We start from the raw sequence: 12,291 nt of genomic DNA on the forward strand, positions 1-12,291 counted from the left end.
TATATGGTTCCATATCCTGTGACCACTCCCAGGTGCCCTCAAAGATAAATTCTATGAATCATATGATGTCTGAGACTTGCTTCAGGTTAAAATAGGGGGCAAAGAACAAAAGTAGGAATGCAGACAGCATGGAATTGACCATGTATTGATGGCTGTTGAGCAGGGGTGGCAAGTGCAGAGGAGTTTAATGTATTAGTCTGTTTGCCTGAGAGGTTCCATTTTTTTAAAAATGAGAAAAAAGCAAGCCTATGAAAGTCTAATCCATTAACTCAAAGCTCCTCTAACACTCTCAAGAATATAAGTGTGCTTTTTGATATCTATGAAGGCATTTTAATGTGTGTACATGTTTAGAACAGCCCCCTAATCATGAGACACTAACAAAGAAAAATGCCATCTACTTTCCATAGGCATAAAGGCCTCATAAAATAATGAGTCATTGTACGAGTAAGTAATGAAGATTTTTTAAAAGGAAGCATAAATGAACTGTTGCTACATGTGTCAACAAGGACAAACCTCAGAAACAACAATGAGAGGAAAAGCAAGTTTCGGAAGGTTACACAGAGTGCTATATTCCTTTTAAGATAAAAAGCCATACAAAACAATTTATCATTTTAGTGACACATATGTGTATATACGTGTGTGTGTATACACACACATGTATGTATGCACACACTATATATATATATACATACACACACATAAACATGTAATAAAAGTACAAAAACTTTTCTAATCATGCACACCAAATTCAGGACAGTAGCAACCTCTAGGGTGAGGAGGAAGGAGAATGGGACCAGAGAAGGGGTCACAGGAAACTTTCACATTAATTAGGCTGTTTTACATTTTATGCTGAGTAGTGGGTACACAGTTATTGTTGGGTAATGCTCTAGTTTTACACACCTGAAAAGTTTTTTATAAGCATCAACAAGTTACTATTATGCAAATATCCTCCTTTTAATCAAACAATGGTTTGGCTCCGGAACTTCCTTAACCTGCAGGCATTCATTCTCTTTTACAAAAAAAGAACACTTTATCTGAAACAGCACAGATTCTAGGTTACTGTTTTAGCTTGCTGGCCTCTATCTCCCTAAAGCATATGTTACAAAGGGATATGATATAAAGATGTAAAAATAGAAAATTGTTTTATTTGCATTAAAAAATAGCTCTAGCTAATGATCTAACAACTGGAAAAAGTTCGCAGGAATTTTGTTTTTTGCTGAGTTTTTTTTAAATGATTAAACAGTTGCGTCAAAGAATTTCAAGAGAACCTTTAAATGACTTCTTCCCAAAGGTGAGTCTATGTACAGGAATTTTTAAAATATCCTCTACTTCTCATAGCTTTCTTTTACTTCTTTACTTCAATCAAAGCCACTCAAACAATCAGACATTACTTACAAGCTTTTTTCCCATTCAATGATTTTCCCTGATAATACAGAATCGACAGTATTTTATAACTATTTCCTTTAAAGTCTAAGAGTTAACTGGCAAGTCAATGAAAGACAAGTACCATATGCATGATCTCAATTTTACATGGGATCTAAAAACAAACAAACAAAAAACTGCAACTCATAGATAAAGAGAACAGTTTGGTGGTTGCCAGAGATGGCAGTGGGTGAAATGGGTAAAGGTGGTCAACAGGCACAAACTCCCAGTTATATAATAAGTAAGTCCTGGGGATGTCAGGTACAGCATGGTGACTATATTTGATAATGTATATTTGAAAGGTGTTGAGTGTAAATTACAAAAGTTCTCATCACGAGAAAAAAATGTTTGTAACTGTGTGCTGATGGATATCAGTGATCATTCAACAAAACATACAAATTTTGAATCATTATCTTATATGCCTGAAACTAGTATATCATATTTCAATTATATCTCAATAAAAAATACATTATCTCAAAGCAAGGAGTTAACCATCATAAAAATGAAAACTCATTATGATGACTACCTGAAATATGCACAACATTCCTAAAGACTAAGACATCATCCTAAAGGATAAATATTATAAAGGAGTCTATGTTGTTATTCAGTCACCCAGTCGTGTCCAAGTCTTTGCGACCCCATGGACTGCAGCGTGCCAGGCCTCTGTCCAACCCCCATCTCCCAAAGTTTGCCCAAGTTTACGTCCAATGAATCGGTGATGCCATCCAGCCAACTCGTCCTCTGACGCCCTCTTCTCCTTCTGCTCTCTGAATATATGTATACAGTTTCTTAATTCATTACATCAAACAGAAAACTTGCCAGTTTCAGGTGGATACTTATGTTCCAGCTGTTATATTTTCTTACTCAAATTCTGAAAAATAAAAACATTTGCACTGCGGGAATTCCCTGATGGTCCAGTGGTTAGGACTCCAGGCTTTCACTGCCAAGGACCCAAGTTTGATCCCTGGTCATCAGGGAACTAATATCGCACAAGCCTCTTGGCCAAAATAAATAATAAAAACCATGTGCATTGGAATGTAAGCTCCACGAGGACAGGGATTTGTGTTTGATTCACAGCTGAAACCTCAGCACCTAGAATAGTGCCTGATGTGCTAAAGAAACTAAAATACCTCAAATACATGTCCAATCCAAGTCTATGCATTCTAGTAAAATTCTGGCCTTTCAATACAAATGAAATACTTCTTAACCTGAAAAACCAATCACCCTAACATTTGTAATTCTTTGTCCTGAAGTGTTTAAAACTATTTACCTATTTCTCATTCATATTTACTGTTTGTAATTTAAAAGTATTTTATTCTAACATTTTTCTACCCCATACTAGAAACCTGTTCTAAAATAAATCAGCACCTCTTATAAAGAGACCAAAAGGCCTTTTAAAGTGGGCTATTATGACACATTAAAATATAATTCAAAACAGAAAATTAGCTTTTCTGTTCTTTACTTTGCCAACAAAGGTCCACATAGTCAAAGCTATGGGCTTTTCAAGTAGTCATGTACAGATGTGAGAGGTGGACCATAAAGAAGGCTGAACACCAGAGAATTGATGCTTTCAAATTGTGGTGCTGGAGAAGATTCTAGAGAGTCCCTTGGACAGGAAGGAGATCAAACTAGTCAATCCTAAGGCAAATCAACCCTGAATACTCAATGGAAGGACTGATGCTTAAGCTCAAATACTTTGGCCACCTGATGCAAACAACTGACTCATTAGAAGAGACCCTGATGCTGTGAAAGACTGAAGGCAAAAGGAGAAGAGGGCGGCAGAGGATGAAATGGTTGGATGGCATCACTGATACAACAGACATGAACTTGGGCAAACTCCGGGAGATGGTGAGGGACAGGGAGGCCTGGTGTGGTGCAGTCCATGGGGTCACAAAGAGTCAGACACAACTTAGCAACTGAACAACAACATCATGACGCATTAAAATACAATTCAAGATGGAAAATGAGCATATGGAAAGAGCCTAAGCATCATATGTCATTAGGGAATTGCAAATTACATCAACAAGATACCACTACATACCTTCTAGAATGGTGCAACTCTAGAACACTGACAACACCACATGCTGATGATGATGTAGAGCAAGAGGACCTCTCATTCATTTTGGGGGGAACTGCAAATGGTACAGCCACTTTGCAAGAGAGTTTGACAGTTTCTTACAAAACTAACACTCCTATCATATGAGCCAACAATCATGCTCGCTGGTATTTACCCTAAGGGGTTGAAAACTTAGGTGCACACAGATGCTTATAGCAACTTTATAACTGCCAAAGCTTGAAAGTAACCAAGATGTCCTCCACTATGTGAATGGATAAACTGTGGTACATCCAGACAATGAAATATTATTCAACACAAATAAGAAATGAGCCAACAAGCTATGAAAAGACACAGAGGAATATTAAATGCATATTACTAAATGAAACAAGCCAATCTGAAAAGATTACATACTGTGTGATTCGAACTACATGACATTCTGGAAAAAGGCAAAACTATGGAGACCGTAAAAAGATCAGTAGTTACCATGGCTTGGGTGTAATAGCAAGGGATGAATAGGGCACAAGGGATTTTTAGGGCAGTGAAGCTACTCGGTATGATACTACTCATACTACTCAGTATGATACTACAATGGTGGATACATGTCATTACACATCTGTCCAAAACCAAAGAATGTACATCACCAAGAATGAAACATAATGTAAACTACGGACTTCGGGTGATCATGATATGCCAATGCAGGTTCAGCAATTATAAAAAATGTATCACTCTGGTGAGGGTATTGATAATGGGGGGGCTGGGTATGTGCAGAGCCAAAGTGTACATGGGAACTCTGTGTACCTTAATCTCAATTTTGCTGTGAACCTAAAACTGTTCTGAAAAGATAAAGTCTGTTAAAATATATATATATACATACACACACACACACACATATTTCAACTGAAAAAAAATCCCTAAGATAACTCACTTACATAACAAAGTAACAGGTGTAGTGATTTATTTTTATTCCAAGGAGGAGACAAAATAAGATATTTTTAAAGAATATGTACTTCAGGTAAGATTTTCAATCTTCCTGGAACATTATGGTAATCTTAGTTGGATGCCTATTAAGAAGAAAAAAAAATCCGTTACCATAGAAACTACCAGGGCTAGTTAGTGCCTCCACAAATGGGGCAGTTATACCTGTTGGACCACTTAATTAAACTTACAAGTTCCTGTTTAACAGGGAAAGGCTAAAAACATCTACATCTGTTTTAAAGACTGATACACTTATGGGGTAGTGAAAGTCAAGATAAATTGAGTGCTCATGCACGTACACACACCCAGACACACCACACCACACACAACCAATGTGGTTAGTACAAATTAGAGGGCTGCGGGCTTTGTTTGAATCCCTTCCGATTACACTACTCTGTCCAGGATGCCTTCGATGTTCATTGTCGCCTGTACAAAGAATACCGGATTACTGCACTGTGTCAGGTTGGGCTTCCCAGGTGGCTCAGTGGTAAAGAACCTGCCTGCCAATACAGGAGACACTGGAGACAGAAAGAGCCTGGCGGGCTACAGTCCATGGGGTCACAAAGAGTCAGACACGACTGAGCACACGGGTTAATGGGGAAGGAAGTCTTTTGTTTTGCTGGGCTGCATAAGGGAGCTCTAAAGCTCATAGAGATTTATTACAAGCAATATTCTAGGGATGTCCCCTCTTGCCAGCATCTTTTGCAAGAAGAAGGTTTCAACTAGACATCAAAAATACAATCTCATTCATACAAAGGCACTGTGCCTGGAGTTCTTTTTAAATCTTAAACACCCTGGGTTCTAACACCAGGAAAGGCCCCTCCCCAACTCCTTAGAAGAAGTCAATCAACATAATTCAGATTTAATATGCCTACCATCTCTTATCACACTCCATGCATTACTGACAACAAAATAAGCCTTTTAACAGATGCCCAGCTGTCACTTACTTGCTGTGTGGCCTGTCACTTATTCCTCTTTCAGTTGAGAAGTAGCAACAGCATTTAATAAATTATGCTTGGGAGTATTCTGAGGGCCTCATGTAATAGCCATGGTTCATGTTTTAAAATATTGCCTTTTCCTCTACCTGGTCAAGTTCAACTGCTCAAGAGCAGAAGCCGAACTGTCTCTAAAGCAAGGACTTCTTAAGAGACAAACAGCCAAAAAAAAAAAAAAAAAGAGACAAACAGCCATGTTAAGGTCTGTGGATACTAATTATATTTTCAGAAATCTTGAATTCTGAAAAGTGAGAGATTACAGAGTAGCTAAAATTATGCTCAAACAGACAGACATACGCATGCTCCAGCAGTATAAAACGCAGTCTTAAATGATTTTTTTTTAAATCTACAAACAATGATATTGCAAGTGAACCATAAAACCCTCAGTACTCCTTTGGAACTGGATTTTAAGACATCACTCCCCGCTCTAAACATACAATTGATGTTAACTTTCAAACTGCCTCCAGGTTTTTTTTTTTCTTTTTAATTTATATTTTTCTTGAAGGATAATTGCTTTACAGAATTTTGTTGTTTTCTGTCAAACCTGACTCCAGCTTTTAAGAAAAACTTCATTTCAGATTTGGGGCCTGGTATTAAGAATCTTATCACAACGAAGTGCTAGTAACAGCGAAACACAGACAAAGATGCTTATCGCTCCACGGAAAGCACAAAAGGAAAACTGCATCTACTGTGCATCATCCCCCTCCTCCTTTTCCAGGTATGGAGCAGCCAAAAGGAGGTAGCTATGACACACATTACTTGGCAATTCTATTTCAAGTCCAAACAATGGTAAGATGGGAAACTACAACTGTCCCTCACCGTGAATGTCTGGGAACCACGTCTAGTCCTAAATAGGAAGCTTAGCTCTGCCTTGACAGATGTCCTCTTGCAGCCCTGTGTCCCGGTTCTGCAATTTGTCATTAAGCCATTCGGTTTAACGCTAATATGCAGAAATACGTTAGTACGCGAATGTACAGTGAATTCGTGTATATTACAAGTAGTATACAAAGCGGACAACATTCAGTCGCGGGCCGCCGGCCACACACACACACCCTTCAAGTTCAAATCCTGCAAGGCACCCAAGCGCCCACTCACCCAGGAGAGGGAAGGGCAGGAGCGGCAAGCAGAGGTTACTCCAGACACCAGCCAGAACAAACACTAGTTACCGAACAAGGCAAACTTTGGATCTGGGAGGCTGCAGAGACCCCAGAAACGGCCGGGGAGAGGAGGGAGTATCCGTCTGTCTCAGCGGAGGAAGATGGGGGCGCACCCAGCACCGCTGAGCTGTGGAGGAGGCTGGTGTCCCCTGGGGAACAAGGGCGTCGCCGCCATTCTAGGCTGCGAAGCCACTCTCCGAGACCTGGCCGAGGCCTCCGGGTGCCTGTCGGCGGCCCTGTCGCCCCACCCCGCCCCCCTGTCCCTGCAGAAATGGTCCCCAAAGACTCACAAGGGCAGGGGTGCGGGGACCTACCTGGTGCAGCGTCTCGGCGGGCAGCTGCGACGCCCGGAACAGGTCGGCGACCGGGCCAGCGGCTGCGGTGGCCGCGCCGGGGGCAGCCCTGGCGGCCTCAGGGGGCCCGGGACCGGGGCCCCCGCCTGAGGCGCCGGCGCAGCGCGCGAAGAGCTCAGAGTAGTACTGCTGCTCGCTCTCGCTCAGCAGCAGCGGCGGTCCAGAGCCGCAGAGCCCGCCCGCCGCCGCCTCCATGGAGCCTGAAAGGGGGCCAGGCGGAGCACCGTCCCCGGCTAAGGCGCCGCCGCCTTCACCACAGCCTCCGCCGCTCCGGCCTCGGCCTTGGCCGCCGCTGCCACCGCCCCCACGCCCCGCAGCTGCCGCGCGACCGCTTCCTCCCGGCGCGCGCCAGCCCCGCCCCCGGACTTGAATGTTGTGCCTCCGCCGCACGGCACATGGAGACAGGCGCGGCACGAACCAATCGCAGCCTAGGATCGCACCATGGCCCCGCCCCGCCCCGCCCCGCCCCACCGCGCTGGGCCAGGTAACTAAACTCAGCGCGCAGCCTGCTCGGCGAATGGTCACCTGCTCCGCCCGCGCTGCAGAATCCAAAGGGCCAGAGCCACAGTCACTCCGCGTCCACTCCGCGCGAGAGAGGCATCTTTGGTTCTTCTCCCTACCTAGGAAGGGAAACATCTAGACCCACATGGAGAATGGCGCTTTTCAGGGGCTGGGAAAGGCTGTGGTGATTTCTCCCTAGGACGCTGGAGCAAGTGTACTGCCCACGTCACGCTGTGCCCTTCCCAGAAATGGACTAGGCACGGGATATGGACGAGGCATGGGTAATTAGGCTTCGCTTATTCCATGACAGTCCTGAAAAGCTGGAGGGCAGAGATCTCCATAGGAACAGGGTCCCAGTGACTCCTGTAATGTTCAAGGTGTTGTTGTTTAAGGTGGCGACGGGGTTAAGCCACTTTCCCAGGCAAGGCTCAAACCTGGAGTTGAGCCTTAAAAAGGAATAAAATCGGTTAGTGTTAAATGCTAGAGTAATAGGAGTGGAAAAGGCCCTGGGAAGAATCTGCACATGTATATGCATTAAGCCTGGAGAAGGCAATGGCAACCCACTCCAGTACTCTTGCCTGGAAAATCCCATGGACGGAGGAGCCTGGTAGGCTGCAGTCCTTGGGGTCGCGAAGAGTTGGACAAGACTTGGCGACTTCACTTTCACTTTTCATTTTCATGCATTGGAGAAGGAAATGGCAACCCACTCCAGTATTCTTGCCCGGAAAATCCCAGGGACAGCGAAGCCTGGTGGGCTGCCATCTGTGGGGTCACACAGAGTCAGACACGACTGAAGCAACTTAGCATGCATTAAGCCTGGCCGGGAAACACTAACCCAAGGGAAAAAAAATCAGTCCATGGTTTACAGATACACCTTCCACCCCAAACAGTGCTTAAAAAAAAAAAATTAGAAACAAAACGGGGACTTCCCTGGTGGTCCAATGGTTAAGATTCCAAGCTCCCAATGCAGTGGGTGAAAGGCCTGGGTTCCATCCCTGGTCTGGAAACTGGATCTTACATGCCACAACTAAGACCCAGCATAGCCAAATTAAAAAAAAAAAAAAAAAAAACTCGGGCAATAGCACTAATGATAACAAATATACTTTGGTATTTTGTTCAACTACAATAAAGACCAAGCACAGGAAGAGAAGAAAAGAAAAAACATGAAGTCAGGGGAAAGGGGAAAGATGAAAAGAGAACCATAAGAAGAAAAAAAATTATGTTAATTCATAAATGGTGCCCAGAGTAACATTTCCTTTTTGGAATCTGAAAAAATGAAATAGAATATGAGGATCCCCAAAACTACTCAGATTACCTTGTACCATCTTTTGCTTCAGACTTGCCAGGAGTAAGTTAAGACAGAGGCAAGTTTGGAAAAAAAGAGTACCAAAAGGATAGGTAAGTTAGGAGCAACAAAGACTGACTGACTTTGGGAATTTCCACTTCAAAAATCTCACCACCATTATATTTTCCACAACTGTAAAACCTTCTCAAGAAAACTGGAAGCCAAGAGATCATGTTTATTCTTTTCCCATTTTTCCCTTTATGGACAGACTTCCCTGAGAATGGCCCACCATTCTAACAAAGGTGAGAAAGGGACGTATTCTCCATGATAAACATCAAACGCCACTTTTTCCTGTGACTCCTGCAAAAAGAAATGTGAGATATAATAATCCCTAACATTAATATACTTCAAGCTATCTATTTAAGCCTGAAAGTACCTCTCTGAGGTAGACTGCTTTCCCATTTTTATCCCCATTTCGCAGATGAGAAAATGGATGCAGAGGTGGCATGATTTGCCCAACTGAATACTAGATTCCCAGCTGATCTTTGTTACTCAACTCAGTTTAATAAATTTGACAGATATTTATTAAGCACTGCTATGGTTTTTCCAGTAGTCATGTATGGATGTGAGATTTGGACCATTAAGAAAGTTTAGCGTGGAAGAGTTGATGCTTTTGAATTGTGGTGTTGGAGAAGACTCTTGAGAGTCCCTTGGGCTGCAAGGAGATCAAACCAGTAAATCCTAAAGGAAATCAGTTCTGAATATTCATTGGAAGGCTCGATGCTGAAGCTGAAACTCCAAAACTGTGGCCACCTGATGCAAAAAACTGACTCACTGGAAAAGACCCTGATGCTGGGAAAGATTTGAAGGCAGGAGGAGAAGGGGACACCAGAGGATGAGATGGTTGGATGGCATCACCGACTCAATGGACATGAGTTTGAGCGAGCTCCGGGAGATGGTGACGGACAGGGGAGCCTGGCGGGCTGCAGTCCATAGGGTCACAAAGAGTTGGACACCACTGAGTGATTGAACTGACTAACTATTAAGCACTGCAGAGATGGGGAGGAGATCTCATATCTGTGCCTATCTATCAATCAACACTTATGGGTAGAATAAGAAGTATTGACTGTGTTCCTACTGGAATACTTTGAGAGATTTAAAAAAGATATACAAGACCTGTTGCTTTCAAGGAGTCTGCCGCCACACTGAAAAAGATAAAACTAACACAACCAATAAAAACAAATAATAAAAGACAATATATAATTAAGTTCTAAACTCTGTTCATTTCAGTTCAGTTGCTCAGTTGTGTCCAACTCTGCGACCCCATGGACTGCAGCACGCCAGGCTTGCCTGTCCATCATCAACTCCATGTCGTCCCCTTCTCTTCCAGCCTCCAATCTTTCCCAGCATCAGGGCTTTTTCCAGTGAGACAGTCTTCACATCAGCTGGCCAAAGTATTGGAGTTTCAGCTTCAGCATCAGTCCTTCCAATGAATATTCAAGACTGATTTCCTTTAGGATGGACTGGTTGGATCTCCTTGCTGTCCCAGGGACTCTCAAGAGTCTTCTCCAACCCCACAGTTCAAAAGCATCAATTCTTCAGTGCTCAGCTTTCTTTAGAGTCCAACTCTCACATCCATACATGACTACTGGAAAAACCATAGCCTTGACTAAACGGACCTTTGTTGGCAAAGTAATGTCTCTGCTTTTTAATATGCTGTCTAGGTTGGTCATAACTTTTCTTCCATGGAGCAAGTGTCTTTTCATTTCATGGGTGCACTCATCATCTATAGTGATTTTGGAGCCAAGAAAAATAAAGTCTGTCACTGTTTCCATTGTTTCTGCATCTATTTGCCATGAAGTGATGGGACTGGATGCCATGATCTTAGTTTTCTGAATGTGGAGTTTTCAGCCAACTTTTTCACTCTCCTCTTTCACTTTCATCGAGAAGCTCTTTAGTTCTTTGCTTTCTTTGCTTTCTGCCATAAGAGTGGTGTCATCTGCATATCTGAGGTTATTGATATTTCTCCTGGAAATCTTGATTCCTGCTTGTGCTTCATCCAGTCCAGCATTTCTCATGACATATTCTGCATATAAGTTAAATAAGCAGGATGACAATATACAGCTTTGACATACTCCTTTCCCAATTTGGAACCAGTCTGTTGTTCCATGTCCAGTTCTAACTGTTGCTTCTTGACCTGCATACAGATTTCTCAGGAGGCAGGTCAGGTGGTCTGGTATTCCCATGTCTTTCAGAATTTTCCACAGTTTGTTGTGATACACAGAGCCAAAGGCTTTGGCATAGTCAATAAGGCAGAAGTAGATGTTTTTCGGGAACTCTCTTGCTTTTTTGATGATCCAGCAGATATTGGCAATTTGATCTCTGGTTCCTCTGCCTTTTCTGAATCCAACTTGAACCTCTGAAAGTTCATGGTTCACATACTGTTGAAGCCTGGCTTGGAGAATTTTGAGCATTACTTTGCTAGCATGTGAGATGAGTGCAATTGTGCGGTAGTTTGAGCATTCTTTGGCTTTGCCTTTCTTAGGGATTAGAATGGAAACTGACCTTTTCCAGTCCTGTGACCACTGCTGAGTTCTCCAAATTTGCTGGCATATTGAGTGCAGCACTTTCACAGCATCATCTTTCAGGATTTGAAATCGCTCAACTGGAATTCCATCACCTCCAGTAGCTTTGTTCATAATAATGCTTCCTAAGGCCCACTTGACTTCGCAATCCATGATGTCTGGCTCTAGGTGAGTGATCACACCATCGTGGTTATCTGGGTCATGAAGATCTTTTTTGTATAGTTCTTCTGTGTATTCTTGCCACCTCTTCTTAATATCTTTTGCTAAACTGTGTACCCCTGTCCTAAGTGCTGTGGGAGTTTAGAGAAGAGAGAAACATCTACGAGCCAGAGCTCAGCCAGGAAGTCTTGAGAAGGGGGCTTGAGATGTTTGTTGATTAATGGGTGGGGCTGGGTAGGTGAAAGGTCAGGACTGGGAGGGAGGATCACAGGAGAGGGAGGAGCCCTAGCGACTGGTGCCAAGGAAGTGAGGAGCGAGGGACACAGGCTGGGGCAGGAGGGATGGGCAGCCTCTGATGCACTGTGACCAGACTCCATGAAGGATGAGAGGCACAGCCAGAAGTGACCTAACAGCAGCAACGTTTTAACCCAGCACAAAGGAAGAAAAAAATGGCATTTTAAAAATGTTTTAATATCTAAGGAATGCCAAGTACTGTTCTTTATTTCTACAACAGTTTTTTGAATAGAAGAAATAGTTAGCAAACTTCAAATGAACACAGATAGAAACTAGAAACACTCGTATCCCTTTAAGGCTGATGGTAAGCAAGAATATTTTAGAAGAGAATTTCTTTATCCTTTTTGCAATTCTAAACTTACACACTGGTTTTGGCTCCATCAGTGTCCAGAAGTCAGAATGATAATCTATTCAGGAATAGCCAAGAGATAGTCTTTAAGTTATGTTATGTTTTTTCTTTTCCTTTCAATCCAGCATCAGTGCCTTGCATGAAGATGACAGCTTAAACT

General features: G+C 42.8%; 1 protein-coding gene across 3 annotated transcripts in view; it reads right to left on the bottom strand.

Annotated features, from left to right (window-relative positions):
- Positions 1–7,304, bottom strand: part of REPS2 (RALBP1 associated Eps domain containing 2) — a 268,277-nt gene extending 260,973 nt beyond the window's left edge. For all 3 annotated transcript variants that reach the window (XM_043896996.1, XM_043896995.1, XM_043896993.1), the window contains exon 1: positions 6,920–7,304. In XM_043896996.1, coding sequence (XP_043752931.1) covers positions 6,920–7,153 — 234 coding nt within the window. In that variant the 5' untranslated portion in view covers positions 7,154–7,304. The remainder of the gene's footprint in view (positions 1–6,919) is intronic.
- Positions 7,305–12,291: the final 4,987 nt, after the last annotated feature.

This window comes from Cervus elaphus, chromosome X (assembly GCF_910594005.1).
Source record: "Cervus elaphus chromosome X, mCerEla1.1, whole genome shotgun sequence".
Classification (NCBI taxonomy): domain Eukaryota; kingdom Metazoa; phylum Chordata; class Mammalia; order Artiodactyla; family Cervidae; genus Cervus; species Cervus elaphus.